Source organism: Canis lupus, chromosome 10 (assembly GCF_011100685.1).
Source record: "Canis lupus familiaris isolate Mischka breed German Shepherd chromosome 10, alternate assembly UU_Cfam_GSD_1.0, whole genome shotgun sequence".
In the NCBI taxonomy this organism is placed as follows: Eukaryota; Metazoa; Chordata; class Mammalia; order Carnivora; family Canidae; genus Canis; species Canis lupus.
In genome coordinates, this window is record NC_049231.1 from 56155943 (window position 1) to 56181854 (window position 25912).

Consider the following 25912-nt stretch of genomic DNA (forward strand, 5'->3'; position numbering starts at 1 on the left):
AAGACATTGATTTTTTTTTAAAGATTTATTTATTTATTCATTCAGAGAGAGCGAAGAGAGAGGCAGAGACACAGGGAGAAGCAGGCTCCATGCAGGAAGCCCGATGTGGGATTCGATCCTGGGTCTCCAGGATCACACCCCAGGCTGTAGGCGGCGCTAAACCGCTGCGCCACCAGGGCTGCCCAAGACATTGATTTTTAACTAGGTCTCTATCTATTCTTCCCTTGACCTTCAGCAATATGGAGACTCTTCGACTAGAGGTAAATAACTAAAACTCACTCCGATATAGATTTCAAGGTGGGGTTTCTTTTAAATTGATATAAAACTGGTTTTTATGGGATAGGATCTAGAATAGTTATTTAAAATCTAAAAAGCACTGTAAATATATCCAAAACAGAATTTCTGCTTCCTACAGTTTAATAAGCAATAACTTGTTTTTAGATTTTCTTTATCCTCACTCCACACAGCTGATCTGCCTGCAAAGTAACTGTTTATCTGTGCCATGGTGACTTTGTACCCCATACTCCATTCTGCCATCATGGCCCAAAGCAGAGTATCAACCTCCGTATCTGTACATCCAGGCAAAATGTTAGGCCTGGCATAAGCAATCACAATACAGCTTTCTAATGATTTTTTAAAATAAATTTCATGTGGATTCAAAACATCCTTCTACCAACCTCACTCTCATGTATCTTTCTGATTTATTTTTTAAAGATTATTTATTTATTTGAGAGAGAGAGCACGCGCACAAGCATAAACAGGGGGAGCAGCAGAGGGAGAGGGAAAAGCAGGCTCCCCACCAAGCAGGAAGCCTGACACAGGGCTTCATCCCAAACGCTGGGATCATGACCTGAGCCAAAGGCAGATGCTTAACTGAGGCATCCCCTCCCCACCCCTTTTTGAAGATTGATTGATTGATTTGACAGAGAGAGAGAGAGAGAGATTGTGAGAGGACGCACACCATCAAGCACAAGCAGGGGGAGCAGCAGAGGGAGAGGGAGAATGATTTTTTAAAAAGATTTTATTTTTAAGCTATCTCTATAACCAACGTGGGGCTCAAACTCACAACCCCAAAATCAAGAGTTGCACATTCTTCTGATTGAGCCAGTCAGGCACCCCTGATTTTTTCTTTTCTTTTTTTATTTTGAGTGAAAGAATCAGGGTAGAACTCTAACTATCCCAACATTCACTGCACATTACCCATTTATGAACATACAGTCTATGTTTGGTATCCACTGCGTATGTGTCAGTGGAAAAAAGTTTAAGCACCACTGCCCTCAAGAGAAACCCTATCTACACCAAGGACTTACAAATAACAAGGATTCTATATACGCTAATAGCTACTGTCCACTCTTTTAACCCAAAAGATCTCAGAGGTACTCATGGGTATCAGACCCTACACAGCATTCCTTTTTTTTTTTTTTTAAAGATTTTATTTATGCATGAGAGACAGACAAAGAGAGAGAAAGAGGGGGGGGGGGCAGAGACATAGGCAGAAGGAGAAGCAGGCTCCATGCAGGGAGCCCAATGCCAGACTCGATCCCAGGACCCCAGGATCATGACCTGAGCCAAAGGCAGATGCTCAACCGCTGAACCACCCAGGCATCCTGCCCTACATAGCATTCTTAGAAGTATTTTAGTGGTGAATCCTTTGAAAATTACCAGTAGAGTTATCTTTTTCAGATTTCCTGAAGACAAAGTATGCTGTGGCAAATGTGAAGTTTAACATACCATTTGCTGAGTAAGAGTAACAAGGGTGCTCCTTCTTAAATAATAACTGTACCAAACAATAACTATCAAGTAGTGGTGAGGTTTGTGCGAAGCCTTCCAAATGTGCAATGAAAGTAGCCTGTTTTCCTTTTTTTTTTTTTTTTTAAAGATTTTATTTATTTATTCATGATAGTCACAGAGAGAGAGAGAGAGAGAGGCAGCGACACAGGCAGAGGGAGAAGCAGGCTCCATGCACCGGGAGCCCGATGTGGGATTCGATCCCGGGTCTCCAGGATCGCGCCCTGGGCCAAAGGCAGGCGCCAAACCGCTGCGCCACCCAGGGATCCCTGGCCTGTTTTCCTAATCACAGTATGACTGCAAACTCTAACTGTGGCAACCAATATATTGATCTGTGACCTTAGTTTTATTAGCTTCATCATCTGCCTCGATAAGTAATCAGAACCACCTCAGGCTACACTTTCATCAATTCAAATTAAACTTCAGTGTCTGCATAGGATCACCAGAAACAAGTTACTTCCACAGGTATTTGTTTGAAGCAATTATAGTCCCATTTAATACTGTAAAGTTAATACAAATACTGTATGTATAAGTACAATATACAGTAAGTCTTCAGGTTTATTATACGCTGAGTAAAATAAATCAGAAATAGCTATATTCAGAAAATGTCACCGTGGCTTATTTTTTAGCTGTCAATATTCTCCTAAACTTGGAAATTGTTTATCAAGTAACAATGTTCTGTCTATAAAGTTTTCCTGTATCTGTCAAGATCCTAGTCTGACTTAATACTAAAAAGATTAGGGCAGCCCCGGTGGCGCAGCGGTTTGGCGCTGCCTGCAGCCGGGGGTGTGATCCTGGAGATCCGGGATCGAGTCCCGCATCAGGCTCCCTGCATGGAGCCTGCTTCTTCCTCTGCCTGTGTCTCTGCCTCTCTCTCTCTCTCTCTCTGTCTCTATGAATAAATAAACTTAAAAATCTTAAAAAAAATACTAAAAAGATTATTTCAACAAATATTAAACTGCTATCTCCTAATGATTTTCCTGTGACTATTCTACTTAGGGATCCAACTAAGCCATACACAGTCTGAAAAACTATCCACTATCAGCTGATAAATATAAAATCCCGGGGAAGGAAAGAAGGGGATGCATTCTTTTTTTCTATCCAAGTTTTTATTTAAATTTCAGTTAGTTAACACAGGGGGATGCATTCTTAATTTCAGCCATAAACTTACCTTAAAAAACAAAGGTAGAAGCTGAAGTTGTTCTGTGACTGCTGTAGAGAAGGATCTTCCTGCACTGGCCATCAGCCATTTCAATACTATTTGAAAATAAACATACAGAATCAGTCTCTGCTATAGAGTTAGAGACCACGAAGTAGAAATATTGTAGTGCTAGTTTCAGAGAGCCACTCTGATAACTCTGGTAATTAACTCTTCAATGTTAAGAGAAAAAAAAAATTATCTGTGTTCCTTCATAAATTTAACACTAAAGAGCATTATGACAAGAACCAGAAAAAAGGATGTCAAAAAGGATAGGTTACTGAAGTCATTCTCAAAAAAATGTATCAATAAATTTATAGCCTATTAAATACCAACACCAATTACAAATTAAAACGAAACTGGAATAATCCTGACATAGCAAAAATGTAACTAATTTAGTTGCTTATACTTCAAATGCTTGAAAAAATTTTAAATACAGAAACAGGACACCCCAATAACCAAGACAATTTAAAAAAAAAAAAAAAAAAAAAACCAAAGCTGAGGGACTCACCGATTTCAAAACTTACTAGAAACCACAGTAATCGAGATAGTGCAGCACCGACATAAGGATAAACATACATATCAATGGAATAAACTAGAGAGTCCAGAAGTAAACCCTCATACACATGGCCAAGTAATTTTAGGAAGAGCACCAAAAACATTCAATGAAGAAATGAGAGTCTTTTCAACAAATGGTGCTAAGAAACTGAACATCCTTGTGCAAAAGAATGAAGCTGACCCTTATCCTACATTATATAAAAAAAATAATGCAGAATGGATTAAAGATCTAAACTTAAGAACTAAAAGTATAAAACTCTTAGAAAAAAATTTAAGGGAAAAATTTCGTGACACTGGATTTGGCAATGATTTCCTGGATATAACACCAGAAGCAAAGTTAACAAAAGAAAAAATAAATTTGACTTCATCCAAATTAAAAACTTTTGTGCATCAAAGGATACTACACCAAGACAGTGAAAAGACAACCCACTGAGTGAGAAAATATTTGCAAATCATTTATCAGATAAGGGGGTGATATCCAGAATATGTAAAGAACTATAACTCAACAACATTAACAACCTAATTCAAAAATTGGCAAAGAATGTGTAGACAATTCTCTCAAAAAGACTGAAAAAAAAAAGGGCAAGTAAACAATGAAAAGATGCTTAACCAGTAATCATTAGGGAAACGCAAATCCAAACCACAGGGTATCTCATTCATATGCATTTGGATAGTTGTAAGTCATAAAAACAGAAAACAAGTATTGGCATAAGTCTGAAAAAAACTGTAACCCTCTTGCAATGCTGGTTGGAAGGTAAAAGAGTGCAACCAACCACTGAGGGAAACAACTTGGTGGCTCTTAAAAAAGTTAAACAGCATTACCATCTGTCCAGCGAGTCTATTTCCAATACCCCAAAGAATTGAAAACAGGGACTCAAAACAGATACGTCTATATCACTGCTCACAGCAAAAATCACAGCCAAGAGGCATAAACAACTTAAATGTCCATTAACAGATAAATGGATAGATACTGAAAACACTATGCAGAATTTAAAAGCCTGACATAAAAGAATAAATATTGTAGGGTTCCACTTATATGAAGCACCTGAACAGGCAGATTCAGAGACAAAAAATGGTGGCTGCTGGGGTGGGAAGGGTGGGAAAGGGTATTTACAGATAAATGGGTGCAGAGCTTCACTTTTATAAGATGAAGAGTGCTGGAGATGGAAGACGGCAATAGTTGTACAATAATGTGAACGTATTTGATGCCACCCAACTGTAAAGTTTGTATTATATATGTTTTACCACAACAAAAAAATAGGAAATCCTAACAGCCCCAAAAGGATAATCTACACAAATGTCTGTTTTTGTTTTGTTTTCCCCTGGTAATAAATGTCTATTTTCAAGCGAGTTTCTATTAATTTTAGACACTCACTAGTTTTTAAGAGTTTAATGCCCTGAGTTCGCTCATCTTCTTCACCAATTCCATTTTCTTCCATAACATGGTTCTGAATTTCTTCATCTACATCCATGAGGGGCTTCAATTTCTCTAGAATTCGAGCAGTAAACTCAGGGACCCGTGGGGATGCTGTTGGCGCAGTGTTTGGCAAAGAAACATCGATCATAAATATGTAGGTCAGCACACTGCAAAATGAAATATATAGTGAGAAGAGATCCCATGTTATCAATAAAACTAAGGTTTAAAAGCGATGATCCAAGCAAAGTAAATATTTGAACGATGACTCCTAGGGAGGGTCTCTTGTGCTGTGTGTGTAATTTGGAGGCACTGAGAACCAGTCGAATAATCCCCTCTGGCTTATGAGCTTACTGATGTCTTCTTTCACACCACAGCCTCTTGTGTCCCAAACACAATATAAAACAAAATTTGAAGAGGAGGACCCACAAAACTCAATACTAAAATAACCGGTATGTACTATTAGATATTAAAGCTTAATAAAAAAAGAACTCAAGAAGTGTACCATACCATAGAGAAAAGAATACCCACCTCCCTATTCTTTCCCTGACATTTTTGTAAACCTGGGTGAGTTTGGGTTCCAAGTACTTCAGTAGTCTGTGCAAGAGCTCAGGCACTCTCCACTCTTGCTGGGCAAGGCCACCTTGTAGTACATAGAGTCGACTAGAATTAAAGCACAGTAGAGTTGTGTTAGAGCCCTTCCCTGCTTTACATATGACAGTACAGACTCATGGAATCTATAGTCTACTTAAAATTGTTATATTTTCTCACCTAATACATAATAAAACCAACAATTCAAAACAGTACGTTAATGAAGATTACTTTATTTTTACTGCATCATTTTTGCTTTATTCTCATTTTCTCTCCACTAGCATACAATCAAGAGCAATACTGACTTGAGAACAGTCATTGATTTTTAATCAGAACTTTCCCCACTAATTAATACTAATAGCCTATTCTTCTTGTTTTAAGGATTACCTAGATTTCCTTCTCTAGCTTACCAATTTTTTCTAACTCCTTCTATCCCACCAAGAATATTTTTCCTTTGAAGGATTACTCTGTTTTTTCTTAATAAGGGACAAATGAGATGATGTGATGAGGAAGTTAGTATTGTCACAGGATAAAAAAGCTGTCCCAACAGCAGAGAGGGCTGAATCTAAATAACATTGGTCTCTATTTCTACTTCTTTCCAACTGAGAAATAACTCTACTTAGCATCATAAATTGTACCGAATTGGTTCACTCGACTCTCAGAAGAAAATAGTTACATTATCAAGCCTTTAGGAGTACACAGTTCACTTCCATTTATACATCAAAAGCAAAGCAGTTATCTTTTGTTGAAAAATCTTTTGTTAACCTTCTAAGTTTTCTTTTTATTTACCATGCATCTACAAAGGATCCTCCTTCACCACTCAATGGTGACTCTAACAGCAGCTCAAAAAGCCAATGAAGTTTCCGGGGATCTCTGCTTTCCTGTGGTGAAAATATAAAATAGCAATTAAAACAGGGACCCTAGAATTCTGTATATAAACTACATCCTGTTATTTTAGAAATATTATAAATAAATATAAGGCAAGAAAAAGTAAAACCCATAGGTTAGTCAAATCCAAAAATAGTTCATGCTATGGACATATTTAGCGTGGAAAATAACACCTAAAAACTTGTATCATCTGGCTTTTAGTATATGTAAGTTGCATTTCCAGATATGTGATATGATTTGCCATTTCATCTAAGAATGCATTACGATAACAGAGAAGATGTAATAATCACTTAAGAGTTTCCACTCAAGGCTTATTTGAAAGCTTAAAGAGAACCATCTTTAATTACAGAAGATGAAAAAACAATGAAGAAAATTTCAAGACTCAAGAGGTATAATGAGATTTCCCAAGTTTTGAGAAAGGGTATAAAACAGTTTAAATAGATCAGTTAAACACAAAAAGAAGCAGAACTTACACAGGATGTTGCTATACACGTTCCCCAGTCGTTATAAGTTTCTACTGTAATGTTGGATAATGCTGTTCTAAGCAGAGGGCAAAGAAGCTCCCAAAGCTTCTCTACCTACTCAAAACAAAATATATGGGAAAAAGTTAGTAATACTCAGAACATTTTTCTTCAACTATCTTTCCCTGGAAATACACACATACAAACACATGACCTGATACTTATTTAAATTATTTCTTAGAACACCCAAATAATCCAGGAAAGTAGCTTCACCATTTTATCATCATAAATATCCACGTATAAAAACGAAATCTTTAAAAAAAAAAAAAAAAAAGAGAGGAGATGCATGCCTTATATGGTTCATTACAAAATCTCTACTGAAAATTTTCCTTTCAAAAATTCTGAGTAACAAAGTACACTGGAGTGAAACAAAACCTCAATTATTTTTCTAAGTTTCACATGCTTATTGGGGTCACTTGATTAAGTCCTAATACAGGGAAGCAAGGACTTTTTAATACAATTTAGTATTAGCCTAAAGTATAATCTTCAAATTCCAAGCTTGGGATTACTATAAATAGTCTTTAAAAAGTGTTCAGTTACACAGAGATTGCGAATATATGTGTATAGATGCTTCTCACAGTTTATTGAGAATACAAATCACCTTGAGATCTTGATAAAATGCAGACTGATTCATTAGATCAAGGTGGGACCTGAGATCCTATTTTTCTAACAAGCTCCCAAGTGATACCCATGCTGCAGATCCATGGACTGCACTTTAGTCAAAAGGACCTATACAGGACAGATGGGGAGGGAGGCTTGGGATAAAATTTCCAGTGGAAGCATCAGGTGTTGAGGAGGAGGAGGAAGGGAAGGAGGGAAAGGAGGGGGTAGGGGAGGAGAGCAGAAAAGCTGTATCTTAAACAACTTATCAAAAAAGGAGGGGTGTTCTGGAAAAGAGGTAACTAAAAAATGACAAAGAATGACAAAGAAATGTGTGACATATTTAAACAAAACTGTTTCATGTTATGTGAGCAACAAAAAGGCAATATTATAAATCAACAAATACTTTTATCTAATAAGCTACTTGAACATGTATAACTAAATTAATATATTAAAAAGTGTTCACAGTCCAAAACTTATGTGTAATAAAGTCTGCTAAAACCAGTGTCTGCATCTTTTCTCTGAGGATATGGTGGCCTACCTTGCATTTTGGCATTCTGGATATTTTCAGTCTAGTTATTGTCAATCTAGTGCATTGTGCTAAGAAACTAACCTTAGGGCAAGTGTGTAAAATGAAATCTTGCAATTAAGAGGGATACTAAAAAAAAGGATGTCAAACTGTCTATGAGACCAAATGAGTAATGTAGATGAGCAAGGAGGCTAAGAGAAAGGATTTAATGAGAAGCTAGAGAGTGTGCCTCATGAAGGGAGAAGCCCATACACAACACACTAGCCAACTGTTAATGCGCAATAATGCAGGACCAGTTCCAGGATTTCTTCACTGATCAAGAGAAACTGAAATCTTTTTTTAGGGTTCTTCCCCTAATGCTGGTAAATAATTACAAAATTTAAAAGATACTGAATGTTGCCCGTAGACCACTGATTTGTGACCTATACTCAAAAGCAATATGGAATTTGAACATTTCATGTTTTAAGTATTAATATTTGCTGTGTTGGGAACTGCTACAAAAATGGATATTATAGCTTTAAAAAAAAAAAAAGATTTTATTTATTCATGAGAGACACAGAGAGAGAGAGAGAGAGAGAGGCAGAGACACAGGCAGAGGGAGAAGCAGGCTCCATGCAGGGCGACGTGGGACTCGATCCCAGGTCTCCAGGATCACGCCCTGGGCTGAAGGCTGCGCTAAACCGCTGAGTGAGCCACACGGGCTGCCCCAAGGATATTATAGCTTTAACAGGGAACATGCTGTACAAATACATCACCTTTTCAAATGTCCAATGCTTAGAACCTCTGATTAAACCAGCTATAATTTCTGCAACACAGCGCTGGGTGCTTTCATGTGAATCTGCAACCAAACGTTCTAAATGGGGCCTCAGAACCGGCAGAAACGCATCATCAAAATTTCTGAAAATGCCCTATTAAAAAAAAAGAAAGTTTTTCAGTTCCCAAATGACTATCATCTCCATTATAATCCTAAGAATGCTTGTGTTTATTTACTACATCACTACTGTGCTTACAAAACCCCAAGTGTTCTACCCTTTAGAAATGCTTTAACAAGGTCTGTAAGTTAAAATAAAAATACTGTTATTTACAGATCACAGTAAAATACAATGAATGGAATCAAAATAATCCTTCTGACTTTAAAAATATCACACATACCTCAAAACACTCAATGTATAGTCTTGCTGAATTTTTTTTCTTATGCTGTTAATTACAGATATTAGAGATACACATACTAAAAAGCTTCTTTTTCTCAAAACTCCTAGACCTTAAACTAAGATCAATTTGATTAGCATCATTTCTAGAACCACTGTAGATGAAAACAGATGACCAAACTCAAACTTTGACTTTAAAACTTATGAGCCAACAAACTAACCAGTCAGTAAGCTATATGAAGAGGGATATTAAATAACATATTTACCTTAAAGAGGCAAAAACGGCGAGGATTAAACTTATCTTTTCCTTTTCTGTCTTCTAAAGATAGAAAAGTAATTAACTGTTCAACAAATTTAGGATCAGAAAAATGATCAAATATAATCTGTTCAGCCTATAAAGTTAAAGAAAAAACAACATTCAGGGTTTAAGATCTATTTTAGAACGTGATTCTGAAACATCAAAATTCAACTGTGAAGTTTTGATTATTAACACTGGGCTGTTACTTTTGTTTTAAAGCATTTTTACTTCTCAGAGGCTTTTTACAACCAAAATAGTATCTCCTAAAAATGTTAAATCCATTATAGTCGAAAGTTTTCCTTCAGATCTTCAAGTTTGAATTCCATTTCTCAAACTGAATTAAAATCTACCAAGTTCTGCTTGAAGACAGTCCTATTGTGCCATCTGGTGTATAATTTAGGAAAATCCTCTAAACTGTAAATGCCAACAAATTATTTCCTTATTTATAAAACATCAGAAATTAAAAGGTAAACTGTTGAATTAGAAAATAAAGAGTTGGTGCCTGGCTGGCTCAGTCAGTACAGCATTTGACTTATCATCTCAGGGTCATGAGTTTGAGCCCCACATACAGCATAGAGCTTACTTAAAAATACATTTACGCATAAATAAATAAAAAATAAAAAGCTACATCATTAACTTAAGTGAGAAAGTCACTAAAAGTCCCTAACTTCCAAAATGGTAAAGAAATAAACCTTATTGAAAACTAAGGAGTTTCAACTTAAATCTATAAACAACTATTCACTGAGTACTCATCATTTATATGCAATAAAAAACTAAAAGCAAACAACAGCAAATGACAAAACCCACCTAAAAGCCAGTCTTTATCTCTGCCTTCAAGAAGCTTGTTACCACATAGGACAGACACAAGAAACATGCAGAGAACTATATAAAGCAGTACCCAAGTAAAGTGAGGTAGTAACATGAGTAATCTTAAATATGAAGACTTGTGCCAACTGGCCCTAACAGAATGCAGTGGGGTGGGGGATGGGGGATACAAGGGGGTGGAGTAAGTGAGTACACATTTACCAGTATTTACCCAGTGCTATCCTGAAATACACTGACTGGGGAAAAAAATCCCACAAACTCCATTTGAAAAAAATTAGAGGCCAAGAGTAAGATGCAGGTGAACCAAGGTGAGTGCTTACACATAGTGAGAATAGAATGCTTACTTACCTCTGTCAAATCCTCCCTGCTTCTGCCAAGCTTAGGCTGCTCTTCCACTCCAGCATAAATAACCATATTCCTACAAAGTAAGAGTTTGTATTTGTAATACATATAGAAAAAAACAGAGCTTCATGGAGAGAAAGCATTAGAAGACACTTTTAAAAACTCTAATCAGGCTAATAAGTTTGGGGATATGAGTACATCTCTAACAATTGTGGCCTTAAAAATCTCTCAGGTCACTGTGTGCTACCGATGTATGCCACTGGTCTCAACTGTAAGAGATAGTAAGTATTTCTCTGGGTTGGTTTATGCGTACGTAGTATTGATATGTAAGAATATAATGCAGCGCAGCTATTGAGTCTTTAGATATATAAAGATCAAAACAGGAAGTCTAAGAGTGTCAGTGGAAAGACAAAGAACGAGGCAAGACCCGGGCACAGCACTGGCAGGAGCAAAAGAAAAAGAAGGAAGAAGAAAAAAGCTAGAGATTATGTGTTTTTGGTGGCAGAGGACCTCCACACCTGCTTCAAAAGTGCCTCTGAACCTCTCCAGAAATCCAAAATGATAAAACTATATCCAAGATAAGCTGTTTAATAATGAGGTGCAAGGCAACTTACTGCGGCCAGGTATAGTATCCCCAGTGAGTTTTCTCCACAAAGCAGCTTGACTCCCATTCTTTTTTGGTTCTTGGTATACTTTTGCTATCATAATGCAACCAATGATTATCAGGCCTATCACCAGCAAGAATTTGGGTAGGTTTAGAATATCCGCCTTAAGGAAAAAACAATTACATTTGGTAAATTTTAAAATATCCATGCAATAATTACTGTCAACTCTTGATCAACAGTACTGGTGTGACCTTGTCTTCATAACAAGATCATAAAAATTTGCTCAAGGCAAGATCACATATATATGAGGCATTATCCACTAATGGGCTAATTATTTGGGGTGAAAAAAAAAATCAAGTATGATCCATACTTCATTCCTTTCACCAAAATTAAAAGGATTAATTTTGTTAAAACTTTTTTTGTTTTTAAAGATTTTATTTATCCATTCATGAGAGACAGAGAGAGGCAGAGACACAGGCAGAGGGAGAAGCAGGCTCCTCACAGGGAGCCCGATGTGGGACTCGATCCTGGAACCCTGGGATCATACCCTGAGCCAAAGACAGACACTCAATTGCTGAGCTACCCAGGCGTCCCTTGTTAAAACTGTTTAGATTTGAATTAATTTCAGGCTTAAGGAGCTCAAAGAACTCCCATATATTCTTCACCCAGATGCCCCAAATTTTAACATTTTACCATGTGTACTTTGACATTCTCTCTACATATTTGTGTTTTTAGGAACCATTATATATTCCCTTTAATATGAGACCTACAAATATGTCTTTCAAGTGATGATAAAGCAGGATTAGGAGCACCTGGGTGGCTCAGTCAGTTAAGCATCCAACTCTTAATTTTGCCTCAGGTCATGATCTCAGGTTGTGAGACTGAGCCCCACATCAGGCTCTGTACTAGGCATGGAGCCTGCTTAAGATTCTTCTCCCTCTTCCTCTCACCTTCTAAAAAACCTAACAAACAAAAGTAGTAGTAGACAGCATAATGAAACTCTTTCCCACATTTAGTTAATTTAATTCCATTTCATAGTGTTCCCAATAGAAATGGTGCTGCATAGCTATAGTCCCCTCCCAAACGTGGGGAGGGGGCAGACTGAAGACAGCTGTTTGAACATCACAGAAGTTATCAGAGATTTAAAAATGTAGTAGTGAGCGGAATAAAAATGATATACCCCCCCCAATCAAGTTAGTTCACTGTTTTTTTCTGATCACCAATCTGATTAGATTACTATTCAAAAAAATCTGATAACACAGTAAGGCATAAAGAAGAAAATTAACGTTGCCTCTAAACCTACATCCAGAAACACTTCACATATTGATGTATTAATGATAATGGACTTTTTATTTTTATTTAAATCTCTGAACACAGTTTGATAAATAACTAATATAATTGCTTGGTTGGTGAGATAAATAAGTAGATATTTGTGGAGAGTGTGCAAAAGGTACATGTATTATGAAGACAGCGTCCCTATATTTTTTCAAGTTTATTTATATTTTTTAGTAATCTCTACAACCATTGTGGGGTTCGAACTCACGACCCCAAGAACAAGAGTCACATGTTCTTACTGAGCCAGTCAAGTGCCTCAAGAGTCCATCTATTTTTATAAATACTTTTAATCACTAGTTTTCACTAAGTCAACCATTTTCCCCTTATAATATTCATACTTTGTGTGCTGAGATCTTCCTATACTTCTATACTTTGTCAAGAAAAATATTTGAGCTCAAGAACTATAATTTATACATTTCAAAGAAACTTTCCAAGTTTGACTGAGAGGCATGTAATTACATTTGGTAGTACTTACTCATTTCATAGGGGTTGATGGTCAGCTTTTTGTGGGTTCTTTTGAGCTGCTTAAGAATACCAGCCACAGCTGAAATTGCCATCTAGAAAAGAAACAGGTAAGGTTCATGTGTCAACATTTTTAAATTTCTTGAATGGTTGGTTGCCTGCCTTGAGCAAAGCAGAAGCTGCATTCTGCTTCTTTCAAAATCAGATAAATACCTCACCTGTTGACATCTGGTGGCACAGCCATATGAGTGCTAAGTCTGACTTGGAATGAATCACACTTGAAGTTCTTATTTTCATCCAAGCTAGTTTTGCTTAGTAAACCTTAATCCCTTCTTTGTTAAGCCAGTATCTGCTCATTCTTCAAATCTCAGCCTAGAAATTTCTTCTGAAAGGTCTTTCTCTAATGCACCAGGTTAGGTCAGCTCCATCTTGCACTCTACCTTAATACTTTGTGAATAAAACCAGAAAGTTGTATACTCAGATATCTTTCCCTTCCTTTAACACTTCATACCTGTCGTTAATTTTTCAAAGTCAGCATTTCCCATGAATCTATAAACTTGTACCCTGCTGTATTATTGAAATGCACAGTGTCTGAACATGTCCTCATGTATTTGCTGGATGAATTACCATCTCTGAATCAACTGATAAATTCCAAACCAATACACCTCAAGGCATTTATTAAGTGCATCCTGTGAAGACTTTAAAGGCTTCAGGTGTGGTAAAAATTCTCAAACCCAAGACTATAGCTTCAATCAAGTATCTACCTTTCGAACTACAATTGCATCATGGTTGAGATTCTCAACAAAAAAACGTATGGCACGAAGAGGTAACACTCGGTCATCTCTCAAAAGTAGAGACAGAAGCCCAATGCCTATATGTTCAAATTTCCAAGGCCTATAAAGGGGAGGGGGAAAAAAATCACAAAACATATCACTCATAAAACCACATTAAGAAGAAAACTGTATATGAAACATCATAGTTTTAAGTTTCCTAAGATTAATACAGGTATACTGATGAACGCCACTCCTATCATCAGCCCCAAAGTTTACCTCTTCTTATTCTTCTAAATTCATGAATCAGATTATAATTTTTTGAGACACAGTCATTCATGGGTTTCAGGATAGAAACCTCCTATATATAGTATTTAAGATAAAACCCGCAAGAATTAAAAAAAAATTGCACTTACAGATTTCTCTGCTCCACACCATCTAATAAAGTGTTTACCAAATTTTCGTAGTTCCTTAAAAAAGAAACAAAAACCTTTAGGTGAGTTATTGTTTCAATACAGTAGTAAGATAAACACCAAATGATGTAACCTAAATTCAACTTCTAGCCAAATTCACCTTCTTCTTATGTGTCATCACAAGACTATAAAAGGCCTGGTGAGAACCAAGCCGGAGTGAAAGCAGGTGGATGAAGAGAGACAGTGGGGAAAAGAACATGAAGGGCAGAGAGAAAACAAAGATGCTAAGTACAGGGACGCCTAGGTGGCTCAGCAGTTTAGAGCCTGCCTTTGGCCCAGGGCGTGATCCTTGAGTCCTAGGATCAAGTCCCACATCGGGCTCCCTGCATGGAGCCTGCTTTTCCCTCTGCCTGTGTCTCTACCTTTCTCTCTCTCTCTCTCTGTGTCTCTTATGAATACATAAATAAAAAATCTTAAAAAAAAATTGCTAAGTACACTGAGCACCTCAACTCTTCCCAAGCAGATATTCAAAAATAGATCTCTGAGTAGTAATCAAGTAGTTAGAAGTGGTCTACCTATATGGCATTCCAGGTATAGGTGAGGTAGGCTATCGTGTAATAGTTTATTACTTCTACAGACATGTTAGGAAAAAAAATAAGCATATTCATGAGGCAAAGACAAAATCAAGCCGGCAAGGCATCTGCCTGAGTGTTATCATTGAATTGCCTGGGTTCCAAAAATCTAAAACCAGGTTTTGGTTTTTATTTTTTTTTTTAAGATTTTATTTACTTATTTGAGAAAGAGAGAGAGAGTGAGAGAGCACAAGATGGGGGTAAGGACAGAGGGAAAGGGAAAATAGACTCCTGGCTGAGCAGGGAGCCCAATGTGGGGCTCAATCTCAGGACTCTGAGATCATAACTTGAGCCGAAGACAAATGCTTAACTGACTAAGCCACTCAGGCACCCCTAAAACCAGTTTTTTAAGACTGTTTTAAGATAGTTTTCCACTTCTACAGCTAAAAGTAACTATCTGGGGCCTTCATAATATTATCTCCTAACATTTTGTATTTTTCCAGAGTCGATGTGTAAATTTCATGAGGTATTTATAGCACATCTATATTTCAGATGTTCAAAACCTCCTACCCATGCTATCTATGTTGAGAAGTAGGCATTCATAATTACCTTAGGGCATCAGCATTCTTTTCTTGTTGGCGTTTAAGTCCTTCTTTAATTTCTTCTGAACTAAGCATTGTCTGGTTGGAGGAGGGGTTTTTTGATTGTTGAAGTAATTCTGCTATTTCAACACAGGACTTTGGAATCTTAAAAAAAAAAAAAGAAAAGCGAGGGCACAAAATGAAATACTGACACATGCCAGAACATAGAGGAATCTTGACAATGTTATGCTGAGAGCAGCCAGATACAAGAGACAACCTACTGTGTGATTTCATTTATACGAAATGTCCCTACCAGGCAAATTCACAGATTAGGAAAGTTGATTCGTGATCTCCAGGGGCTAGGGATGCTAGGAGAATGGGAGTGACTGTTCCTGGGTACAGACTTTCTTTCTGAATGATGAAATGTTCTGAAATTAGACTAGTGATAGTTGCAGAACCCTGGGAATATACTATTGTGAATATACAATATACTACTGTGCTATGTAAAGGTGAACTTTTTGTCATGTGAATTACATACTACGTTAAAAATCTTTATTTAAAAAAGATTAAAAAAAATTTTTTTAAGTAATCTCTGCACCCAACGTGAGGCTGGAACTCAAAAACCCCAAGATCAAGAGTCACATGCTCTTCTGACTGAGCCAGCCAGGCTCCCCTCAAAAAAAACATTTTTAAAGAAAGTATAAAGGGACACCTGGTTGAGCTTCGGCTTTTGGCTCAGGTCATGATCCCGGGATCCTGGGATTGAGTCCCGTATTAGGCTTCTTGCAGGGAAGCCTGCTTCTGCCACTGCCTAGGTCTCTGCCTCTCATGAATAAATAAATAAAATCTTAAAAAAAAAAAAATAAAAGCATAATCTGGGGTGCCTGGCTGGCTCAGTAGGAAGCACATATGACTTTTGATCTCAGGGTTGTGAGTTCCAGCCCCATGCTGGGTGCAGAGATTACTTAAAAATAAATATCTTTTTTTTTTTTTAAAAAAAAAGTATGATCTAATGACAGTTTTAGATAGCAAGAACATATTTAACAGAGGGTATTATGCTGAGTGAAGTAAGCCAGTCGGAGAAGGACAAACATTATATGTTCTCATTCATTTGGGGAATATAAATAATAGTGAAAGGGAATATAAGGGAAGGGGGAAGAAATGTGTGGGAAATATCAGAAAGGGAGACAGAACGTAAAGACTGCTAACTCTGGGAAACGAACTAGGGGTGTTGGAAGGGGAGGAGGGCGGGGGGTGGGAGTGAATGGGTGACAGGCACTGGGGGTTATTCTGTATGTTAGTAAATTGAACACCAATAAAAAATAAAAAAATAAATAAATAAATAAATAAAAATAAACAAATAAAATTTTTAAAAATCTTTAAAAAAAAAAAAAAAGAAAAAGAGTAAGTTTGGAGCAGTGGTTTTGGAACCAAAGGATGGATGTCAAACATAATTACTTTAGAGAAGAGGACAATTCACTTGTACTCACATCACTTTTATCCACCTCAGTTATCATAGGTGTGTACACATTCACTTGCTATATCTGTGTGAGCAGCACTGAAATTTGTATTTTTTACCTTCCTTTTGTCAACTCATCCAATTTTAATTTTTATCACTATAAGTTATGAACCTGATGATCAAACTTTTGTGACTTCAGCTATTAAGAGTGACCTCCTGAGGCAGTCTGGGTGGCTCAGCGGTTTAGCGCCACCTTTGGCCCAGGGCGTGATCCTGGAGACCTGGGATCGAGTCCCACGTTGGCTCTCTGTGTGGAGCCTGCTTCTCCCTCTGCCTGTGTCTCTGTCTCTCTCTCTCTGTCTCTCATGAATAAATAAATAAAATCTTTTTTTTTTTTTTTTAATTTTTATTTATGATAGTCACACAGAGAGAGCGAGAGAGGCATAGACACAGGCAGAGGGAGAAGCAGGCTCCATGCACCGGGAGCCCGACGTGGGATTCGATCCCGGGTCTCCAGGATCGCGCCCTGGGCCAAAGGCAGGCGCCAAACCGCTGCGCCACCCAGGGATCCCTAAATAAATAAAATCTTAAAAAAAAAAAAAAAAAAAAGAGTGACCTCCTAAAATACTCTTCGAAAAATGAGGCCATGGATATATAGAGGATAATGGTAAATGCAACATCGTAATAACCCTTTGTTGCTTCTTGGTAGAAAACAACCCAGCTCTTTCCTGGCCATGTTCCAAATTCAGTGATTGCACTAAAGTACAAATAAGAACCAATGTAAATGTTAATATCCACTAAAATTTGAATTAAAAAAAAATGGTTTTGCTCACTGCGAAATCCAAGCCAATTGTTTCATATTGCCGATGAATCTTTTCTGCAAGATCATCAAACAGTCTCACTATTGATGGCTTTTCCAGGGACATGGCTTTGCTAAGTCCAGAAGAAACAATTGCTGGCCAAGTCTGTACAATACAGTCCCAATCGTGAAGGTTTGCCAAACATACACCACTGTGATTTCCAAGGAGACAATACAAGGCACCCTGCAGGAAAAAATAATATAGGGAATAAGAGGCATTATTTAGTTGTCGCCAATTCATTTACATATTTGTAGATTTACTAAACACTGATTATTTAAGTGCTTGATACTGGTTAGTAAAATAGATTCACATTCATACATTTAACATGTTACTTTTAGAAACTTAAACCCGACAGTTGTCATCCAGTAATATTTTACCTCAGTCATCTAATAAAAGGTTAGCTCAAAGAACAGCTATTAATAAGATAATACAGAAATGTAAGGTCATTGTTTTAAAGGATATAACTTCCTTTCCAATTCTTTTCTAGTATCACAGAGGCCATAAACATTTGCCACTCTTAACATTTTAGGGCATGTTTGGGATAATTTCCAAAATCTGACTGCATATTTTCTTAAGTATATTAAAACTAGATTACTTAATTATACTGTGTGCTTTTTACTCATAAAAGCTCAATTAGTCAGAATAATACTCTATTTTAATGAAAAGAGATATTATGTTATTTTCTAAACATTCACTGTAACTCAATTCTGATCTGGCTTTATTACCCACTGTATACTCTATATTCCTTTTCACACATTCTCATAAGGTCACTGGTAACTTTTTTTACTGACCTAATAGATGTTTTTCAAATTTGATCTTACTTGACCTATCCGATTCTATCCATTTAAACTGCTCCCGATACAATCAGCAATAAACCACCCTAAGAACCCTCTTACACCGTTGGTGGGAATGTGAACTGGTGCAGCCACTCTGGAAAACTGTGTGGAGGTTCCTCAAAGAGTTAAAAATAGACCTGCTCTACGACCCAGCAATTGCACTGCTGGGGATTTACCCCAAAGATACAGATGCAATGAAACGCCGGGACACCTGCACCCCGATGTTTATAGCAGCAACATCCACCATAGCCAAACTGTGGAAGGAGCCTCGGTGTCCATCAAAAGATGGATAAAGAAGATGTGGTTTATGTATACAATGGAATATTCCTCAGCCATTAGAAACGACAAATACCCACCATTTGCTTCAACGTGGATGGAACTGGAGGGTATTATGCTGAGTGAAGTAAGTCAATTGGAGAAGGACAAACATTATATGTTCTCATTCATTTGGGGAATATAAATAATAGTGAAAGGGAATATAAGGGAAGGGAGAAGAAATGTGTGGGAAATATCAGAAAGGGAGACAGAACATAAAGACTCCTAACTCGGGATCCCTGGGTGGCGCAGCGGTTTGGCGCCTGCCTTTGGCCCAGGGCGCGATCCTGGAGACCCGGGATCGAATCCCACGTCGGGCTCCCGGTGCATGGAGCCTGCTTCTCCCTCTGCCTGTGTCTCTGCCTCTCTCTCTCTCTCTCTCTCTGTGTGACTATCATAAATAAATAAAAATTAAAAAAAAAAAAAAAAAGACTCCTAACTCTGGGAAACGAACTAGGGGTGGTAGAAGGGGAGGAGGGCGGGGGGTGGGGGTGAATGGGTGACGGGCGCTGGGGGGAGGGGGCACAGGACGGGATGAGCACTGGGTGTTATTCTGTATGTTGGTAAATTGAACACCAATAAAAAATAAATTTATTTAAAAAAAATAAATATATATACCACCCCAAGAGTTAGACATTCCACAACACTCTTAAATTATATATCTACACTGGAGGTCAGCAAATTTTTTCTATAAAGGGTCAAATAGTAAATAGTTGGTCATATGGTCTCTGTTGTAACTACTTACCTATGCTCTTATAGTATGAAAGTAGTCACAGACATAATATATAAAGAAATGGACATGGCTGTGTTCCAAATGCAACTTTACTTACTAAAGAAAGTAACTGAGCCCAAGCTTTGGTTGGTTGACTTGTCTTAAAAGCCAACTTCAAGAATAGGTTTAGTTGTCATGTTAACTCTACCCAGAAAGCAAATGATACTGCTAACAAGTCTCTCTTCTCACAGGGAAAGATCTCTCTTTGGCTTCTGTAACTCCTATCTTGGTATATTTCTGATCTTTCTCTTCTCAGTTACTTCTTCATGGGGGTCCTAATGGAGTTTTCTCAACACCTGCCTTCCTGGCCCTCTTTCTCTTCTCATTCCTCCTATGCTTTCTTACCTGTGGCCAAAGATTTCAATTATCATCAAAACACACTGAAATGTTATGTTTGGTGGAATGATGTCTAATTACCTGACACTGCCTCTTAGTTTAGAGGAAATACTTCAAATATATCTTGTCCAAACAGACTAATTTATCATCTATGCTCCTTGTCCTCTCCCTGTCTGATGCACTCAATAACCATTTGTACAATCTAGAACCTTAATAATTCTGATACCTGGGGATCCCTGGGTGGCTCAGTGGTTTGGTGCCTGCCTTTGGCCCAGGGCATGATCCTGGAGTCCCGGGATCTAGTCCCGCATCAGCCTCCTGGCATGGAGCCTGTTTCTCCCTCTGCCTGTGTCTCTGCCTCTCTCTCTCTATCATGAATAAATAAATAAAATCTTTAAAAATAAAATTCTGATACCTCCTTTTTACAGTCCCTTCATATTCAACCACGTCTTATCAATTCTCCCTCCTAAATCACTTTCAGTCAACCCACTTCTTTCTCGTAGCATGAGCATTATGTTTCACCTATATTCTACTACTGTACTCCTGTGAGATAAACTATTTTCCTTATCTTGTGTCATTTCCTTCCTTCTCTGTTCTACTCACACAGGCTTACACTCAGTTGCTCAAACTTACTATGTTTCTTCCTATCTCAGGCTTTTCAACATGCTGTTCACACTACTCTAAACCTTTTGCTCTTTCACCTTCCTCTCCTATGGGTCAGGCAGGCTATTTATCCACTGTTTCAACGTACATTTCTTATAATACCAATTATAAACACAGGTAAGTAAAAAATTAGGGAGAAAAAACCCCCACTATATGTTTAGAGGTGAAAGGTACTGATGTCTTCAACTTACTTTGAAATATATAAAAAAATTAGGTGGACTTGGATAAATATATGCAAATATAGCAAAATATTAAATACAAAAACATATGGATGTTTGCTGTACAAATTCTTTCAACTTTCTGTGTACCTGAAAATTTTCATAATAAAATAAAACAAAGAACCCTATACCTTGAACTGCTGTTGTGTGACATCCTGTCTATCAGGCCGTAAGAACTCCAAAACCAAAGGAATGATATCTCTGCAACAGAAGTTATACGCACCCAAGGCAGCAAAAAATGTTTGCTGAGCCTTATTTCTGACCTGAAACAAGTATTAACAGAGGACTTTTTATTAAATTATAGAGAAAAACTACAAAAAGATTTTTAAGGAATTACCAAAAACAAAATGATAAATATTATTGTAACCGAAAAATACACTGAAGTATATACCTTAACAAAAACAAGTGATTATCTTTTTACCAAAAGGAAAGCACATTACCACCAACCACATCTATGGTTTAAGTTACATAGATTTAAATATTTTTGATAAGGGAGAAACTGAATCGAACTGATATGCATTTGTAACATAATCAGCAGACAATTTAACTTTCTATTCTGAGTTACTTTTGATGAGAAGAGTTAATTTCAAAAAAAAAAAAAAAAAAAAAGTTAATTTCCTCTTAGAACAGGGGTGCCTGGGTGGCTCAGTTAGTTAAACAGCTGCCTTCAGCTTGGGTCATGATCCCAGGATCCTGGGATCAAGCCCCATATCAGGCTTCCTGCTCAGTGGGGAGTCTGCTTCTTCCTCTCCCTCTGCCCCTCTCCCAGCTCATTCTCTCTCTCTCAAATAAATCTCTAAAAAATAAATAAAATAAATCACAGAACAACTTCACCTTTTCGATGCAAACTGTTAAGTAGAGCCCATATGTTTTGAATTGAAACAAAAGACTCAGTATAGGATTAGAACCCATGACCTAAATAGTAATGAATAATAATCAACTATAGTAAAAGTGACACTATATATTTCAAACTCTTTAGATGAAATCTTTTGAGTTAGAGACTAGTGTCCTAACTTACCTTATTTTATAAAGACAGAGTAATTAGTTACTTATGAATTTTGCTTTTCCAGTTCTCTGTGCTTAAGGTCATATCTTGGTCCTATGTCACCTTAAAGGACGAACCCCATAATTCATATGGTAGTATGTTGCTGAAACCCAAGCAGAACATCTAGGGGGAATTATATAGTCTTCACAGACTGCCAATCACAACATGATTTGATTAAGTGGCAGTAATATTACACTAGCACTATCAACTTTACATAAAAAGAAAATTTTGAGAAGCAATAACAAACAGTAAAATGGAACATTATTTTTAAAAGACTACTAAAATTAGCTTGAAAATATTTGCAATTTGAAAGGTGTTTTCTATGCTAGTAAAGTACTATTATTATTATTACTATAATAAGTAGACTCCACGCAGGGCTTGAACTTACAACCTAAGATCAAGACCTGAAGTGCAATCAAGAGTCAGACAATCAAATGAGCCACCCAGGCACCCCACCAATACATTACTTAAACTTCCTTGTTAGTATTTGAAATGAGGCTATTTAGATTATGCTGCAATAAGATGGGAAAGTGGGTCAGGGAAGGGGGCAGAGGGAAAGAGCCTTACCTGACTGTATGAACTTGTAGATAAACGAAGAAGATCTCGGATCATATCTTGATGTATCCTTTTGTACTCACAACCCTCAACGGTCAGTGTTCGTAGCTACGAAAAGAAAGCAAGGTAAAATCAAATCTCAAAGTTTTTACTAAAAAAAGTTCATTTAATTATGAAGTAACACAAATAATTACATATTCATCTGGAAAACTGTTATTTAAAAAAGCTATCAACTTTTAAAGAGATTTACCTCATGCTGCAACATTACTCTGTCAATCAAAAGCGCTCTGATATGTTGTTTTTTCCCATGGAGCTAAAAAACAAAGTATAAGACACTTCAACATTGTCCCTAATTGACTACACCCAAGGGTTCCCCTGAATCCCTTACTGAAAAATTAGTTCAGTAAAGGTTCATGCTGGACTGGTAGATAGTGGAGGTATTTAATTTATTCTAAAGTGACCAGGCTTACATTAAAAGATACTATTTCAATTAATTTCATGGCTAATAGTAGAAATATCCCCTTTAAATAGCTCATCCAACATCCTGGTTTTCTCTGGTAGCTTATTAATGGGAGAGGAACTACGCAGGTCCTTATTGAAACTACATAAACAGACTACTAAGAAAATGTTCTTTTATGCTCTCCCCTACCACTCAATCTTCTAATCCAGTCACTAGATATCTGGAATAATCCAGTCACTAGATATCTGGAACACAAACATTGCTCCTCTTTCACACCTTTATCTCACTAGTCATCACGTCTCCACAATTCTTTCTTTTTTAAAACACCTTATTTCCATCCCAATGACAGTGATTTGATTCAGGCTGTGTTTTTCCATCTGACTACTATAATAGCTTCCAGTCTCAATCTCCAACTGCTTTGTTTTTTTCCTCAGTGGTGACAGAGCTTCTCAAAAGTCATTGAATTAGACACTGATCTTTCCAATACTCAAATCAGACCTACTTCAGCACCTTTAATGACTCCTCAATGCTGACAAAGCACTGCCTTGGGAGAAAACTGTAAACAACCTAGGGGCACCTGTCTGGCTTAGCTGGAAGAACATGTGAGAGCATGTCAGTCTTTTTTTTTTTTTTTTAATTTTATTTATTTATTCATGAGATACAGAGAGAGAGAGACAGAGAGAGAGAGAGAGAGAGAGGCAGAGACACAGGCAGAGGGAGAAGCAGGCTCCCTGCAGGGAGCCCGACATGGGAGTCGATCCCGGGGCCCCCAGGATCATACCCTGGGCCGAAGGCAGTGCTAAACCGCTGAGCCACCCAGGTTGCCCAAGCATGTGACTCTTGATCTCAGTTCCAGTCTCACACTGGGAATAGAGATTACTTAAATAAATAAACTTAAAAAAAAAAAAAAACCCAAAACTATAAATGACCTAGTTGCCTCCTGCCATTTCTGCCCTGTAGCCACCATTTCCTAACGCATGCCATGTTTTATGTCTCCCTGTCCTTTTACATGCCATTCCCTCTGTCTAAAATACAGTGATTTTTGCTTAAACAATAAATTTCCACAATCTTTTTATTTATTTATTTATTTTTTTCCACAATCTTTTTAACTCAACTTCAATAAAAGTCTCCTACAGAAAAACACTGCTATCAACATGAAATGGCTGGCTTAAGTATCCTTTCTTCCTTGCTCCTGAGAAACTTGTACTGACCTCTCCTGAACACAGGATAATACAAAACATATTTTTCTGAGACCTCCATAGAATGAGATGCTTTAAATCTATGCCTGTGGACAATTCCTCTTATCCTTTATCCCCTCAAGTTCTTACAAGGCAGCCTTCCATATTATTACACTTCATATTTCCAATGAGAGTTCAGAGAGTCTCCTGGAAACTCAAAGAAGAGTCTGTATGAGGAAAATATTTTTTTTCAGGATTTTTTTTATTATACCAAGATAGAATATTTTAAAATCGATTTCTACTTACAGGGAAACTTCCTCTGTATGCTGAATATCGCTAAATCAAGTGGCTTTATCAATATTATACACTTTAAAAAAAATAATTCAGTTTTTAGGCGAAAACTGACCCGATTTTCCATTGATTTCTTTACTAGGTTAAAGCTTTTCCAACGAGAGTCAAACTCATGCTTGTGAGATCCTTGGAACTGCAAAAGGTCTCCAATAATCTGTCAGAAAATTTCAAATTTTTTATTTACAAGCTATCATGTCAAACCTAGTCACATTAATAATCATGCAACTATTAAAGGATAATTGTACCTTTATGATAAGAAACAAAGACTTGGTATCATCTTCTGAATTGTTAAGTATGTGGTCTATAATAGAAGAAAAAGGATTTTGGTTAAAATATTCTGAATTACTACAGGACTCTTGATAAATCAGGAATCTATTAGTTAAGGAAAAAACTACTGCCTGATATTCTCACTATTTAGAATTTAAATGAAGTTACATAAAAGCACATATGCTATAAAATTCCTAAATAGTTATTAGCAAAAGTAAGTTAAATGCATATATGTACTTACTAAGAAGCTTCCTTATGACCCTAGCAATTGCTTCTCGGTGGTTCTCTCTGGATAGATCTATTTTTCAAAAAATGAGACAGGGCATTTAGATACAATGAATGCTCCCCCGACTGTTCAAGCTTATATCAACAGTTTATGTCAAGAATAAATAATGTATCCAGGAAAAAAAACAAATGAGTCTGCCTTTTTCATAGCTGGAGTATGAATGAATTAAAATAATGATGCAGAGTAAATTTGAAAACCTTCACATTTACGAAAATCTGCTTATAAAACTACTTGGGCAGGCAAGGAAGAGGGAGAAAAAAAATCTTTGCCAATATTTCAAAGGCTCTATTCACTAATTAGAGATCATAAGTGCACAGAGATCATAAGTGCACAGAATTCCTTAATTGGTTATGGGTGACCCAAATCAAGCAAACAAAATTTACACTTTAGGAGTTAATTCCACTCTTAATCCAACAAGTAATGTGCTAAATTTCTATTAATGTTAGGCTCAGAACATTAAATTAACACAATGTTTTACATATTTATATGAAATTTAATCCACTATGATAGGGAGACACAAACACAGAATAAAGGTTATAATATTCCCACATTCTCATCAAGTATAATGTATCAGTTCTAAAACAATGCTAAACATAAATGAACATGATGATAATATGAAAATCTGCCTCTGCATTCAGAAAGCATACAAATATTTATTTACCAAAAAACCCCCAAAACAAAAAAAAAATTTATTTACCTGGTCCAATTTCTGTCTTTTATTAGCTATTCTTTAAGTAATTTTCCAGTTTCTCCAGGAAATGCAAAGATGGCTATTATGTAATTAACTAATATTCATTTAATATATAAAAAGAGACTAGGAGAATTCTAAGTATATACTGTTCCATTTCGACTTTTTAAAAATTTTATTTTAAT

At 36.8% G+C, this 25912-nt stretch overlaps 1 protein-coding gene across 3 annotated transcripts in view; it reads right to left on the reverse strand.

Annotated features, from left to right (window-relative positions):
* PSME4 (proteasome activator subunit 4) overlaps positions 1 to 25912 on the reverse strand; it is a 105081-nt gene that overhangs the window by 17750 nt on the left and 61419 nt on the right. For 2 of the 3 annotated variants that reach the window (XR_005365982.1, XM_038551258.1), the window contains exons 22-41: positions 24995 to 25051; positions 24732 to 24787; positions 24542 to 24640; positions 22748 to 22810; positions 22510 to 22605; positions 21029 to 21160; positions 17731 to 17940; positions 15467 to 15603; positions 14289 to 14342; positions 13867 to 13996; positions 13116 to 13197; positions 11315 to 11468; positions 10707 to 10776; positions 9502 to 9627; positions 8843 to 8995; positions 6911 to 7015; positions 6339 to 6430; positions 5490 to 5621; positions 4920 to 5128; positions 2960 to 3045 (exon numbers count right to left, since the gene is read on the reverse strand). Coding sequence is in view for 2 of the 3 variants with exons in the window: in XM_038551258.1 (XP_038407186.1) it covers positions 2960 to 3045; positions 4920 to 5128; positions 5490 to 5621; positions 6339 to 6430; positions 6911 to 7015; positions 8843 to 8995; positions 9502 to 9627; positions 10707 to 10776; positions 11315 to 11468; positions 13116 to 13197; positions 13867 to 13996; positions 14289 to 14342; positions 15467 to 15603; positions 17731 to 17940; positions 21029 to 21160; positions 22510 to 22605; positions 22748 to 22810; positions 24542 to 24640; positions 24732 to 24787; positions 24995 to 25051 (2243 nt within the window). In the remaining variant the exon portion in view is untranslated. The remainder of the gene's footprint in view (positions 1 to 2959; positions 3046 to 4919; positions 5129 to 5489; positions 5622 to 6338; positions 6431 to 6910; positions 7016 to 8842; positions 8996 to 9501; positions 9628 to 10706; positions 10777 to 11314; positions 11469 to 13115; positions 13198 to 13866; positions 13997 to 14288; positions 14343 to 15466; positions 15604 to 17730; positions 17941 to 21028; positions 21161 to 22509; positions 22606 to 22747; positions 22811 to 24541; positions 24641 to 24731; positions 24788 to 24994; positions 25052 to 25912) is intronic. The other variant, XM_038551259.1, reaches the window with a different exon arrangement.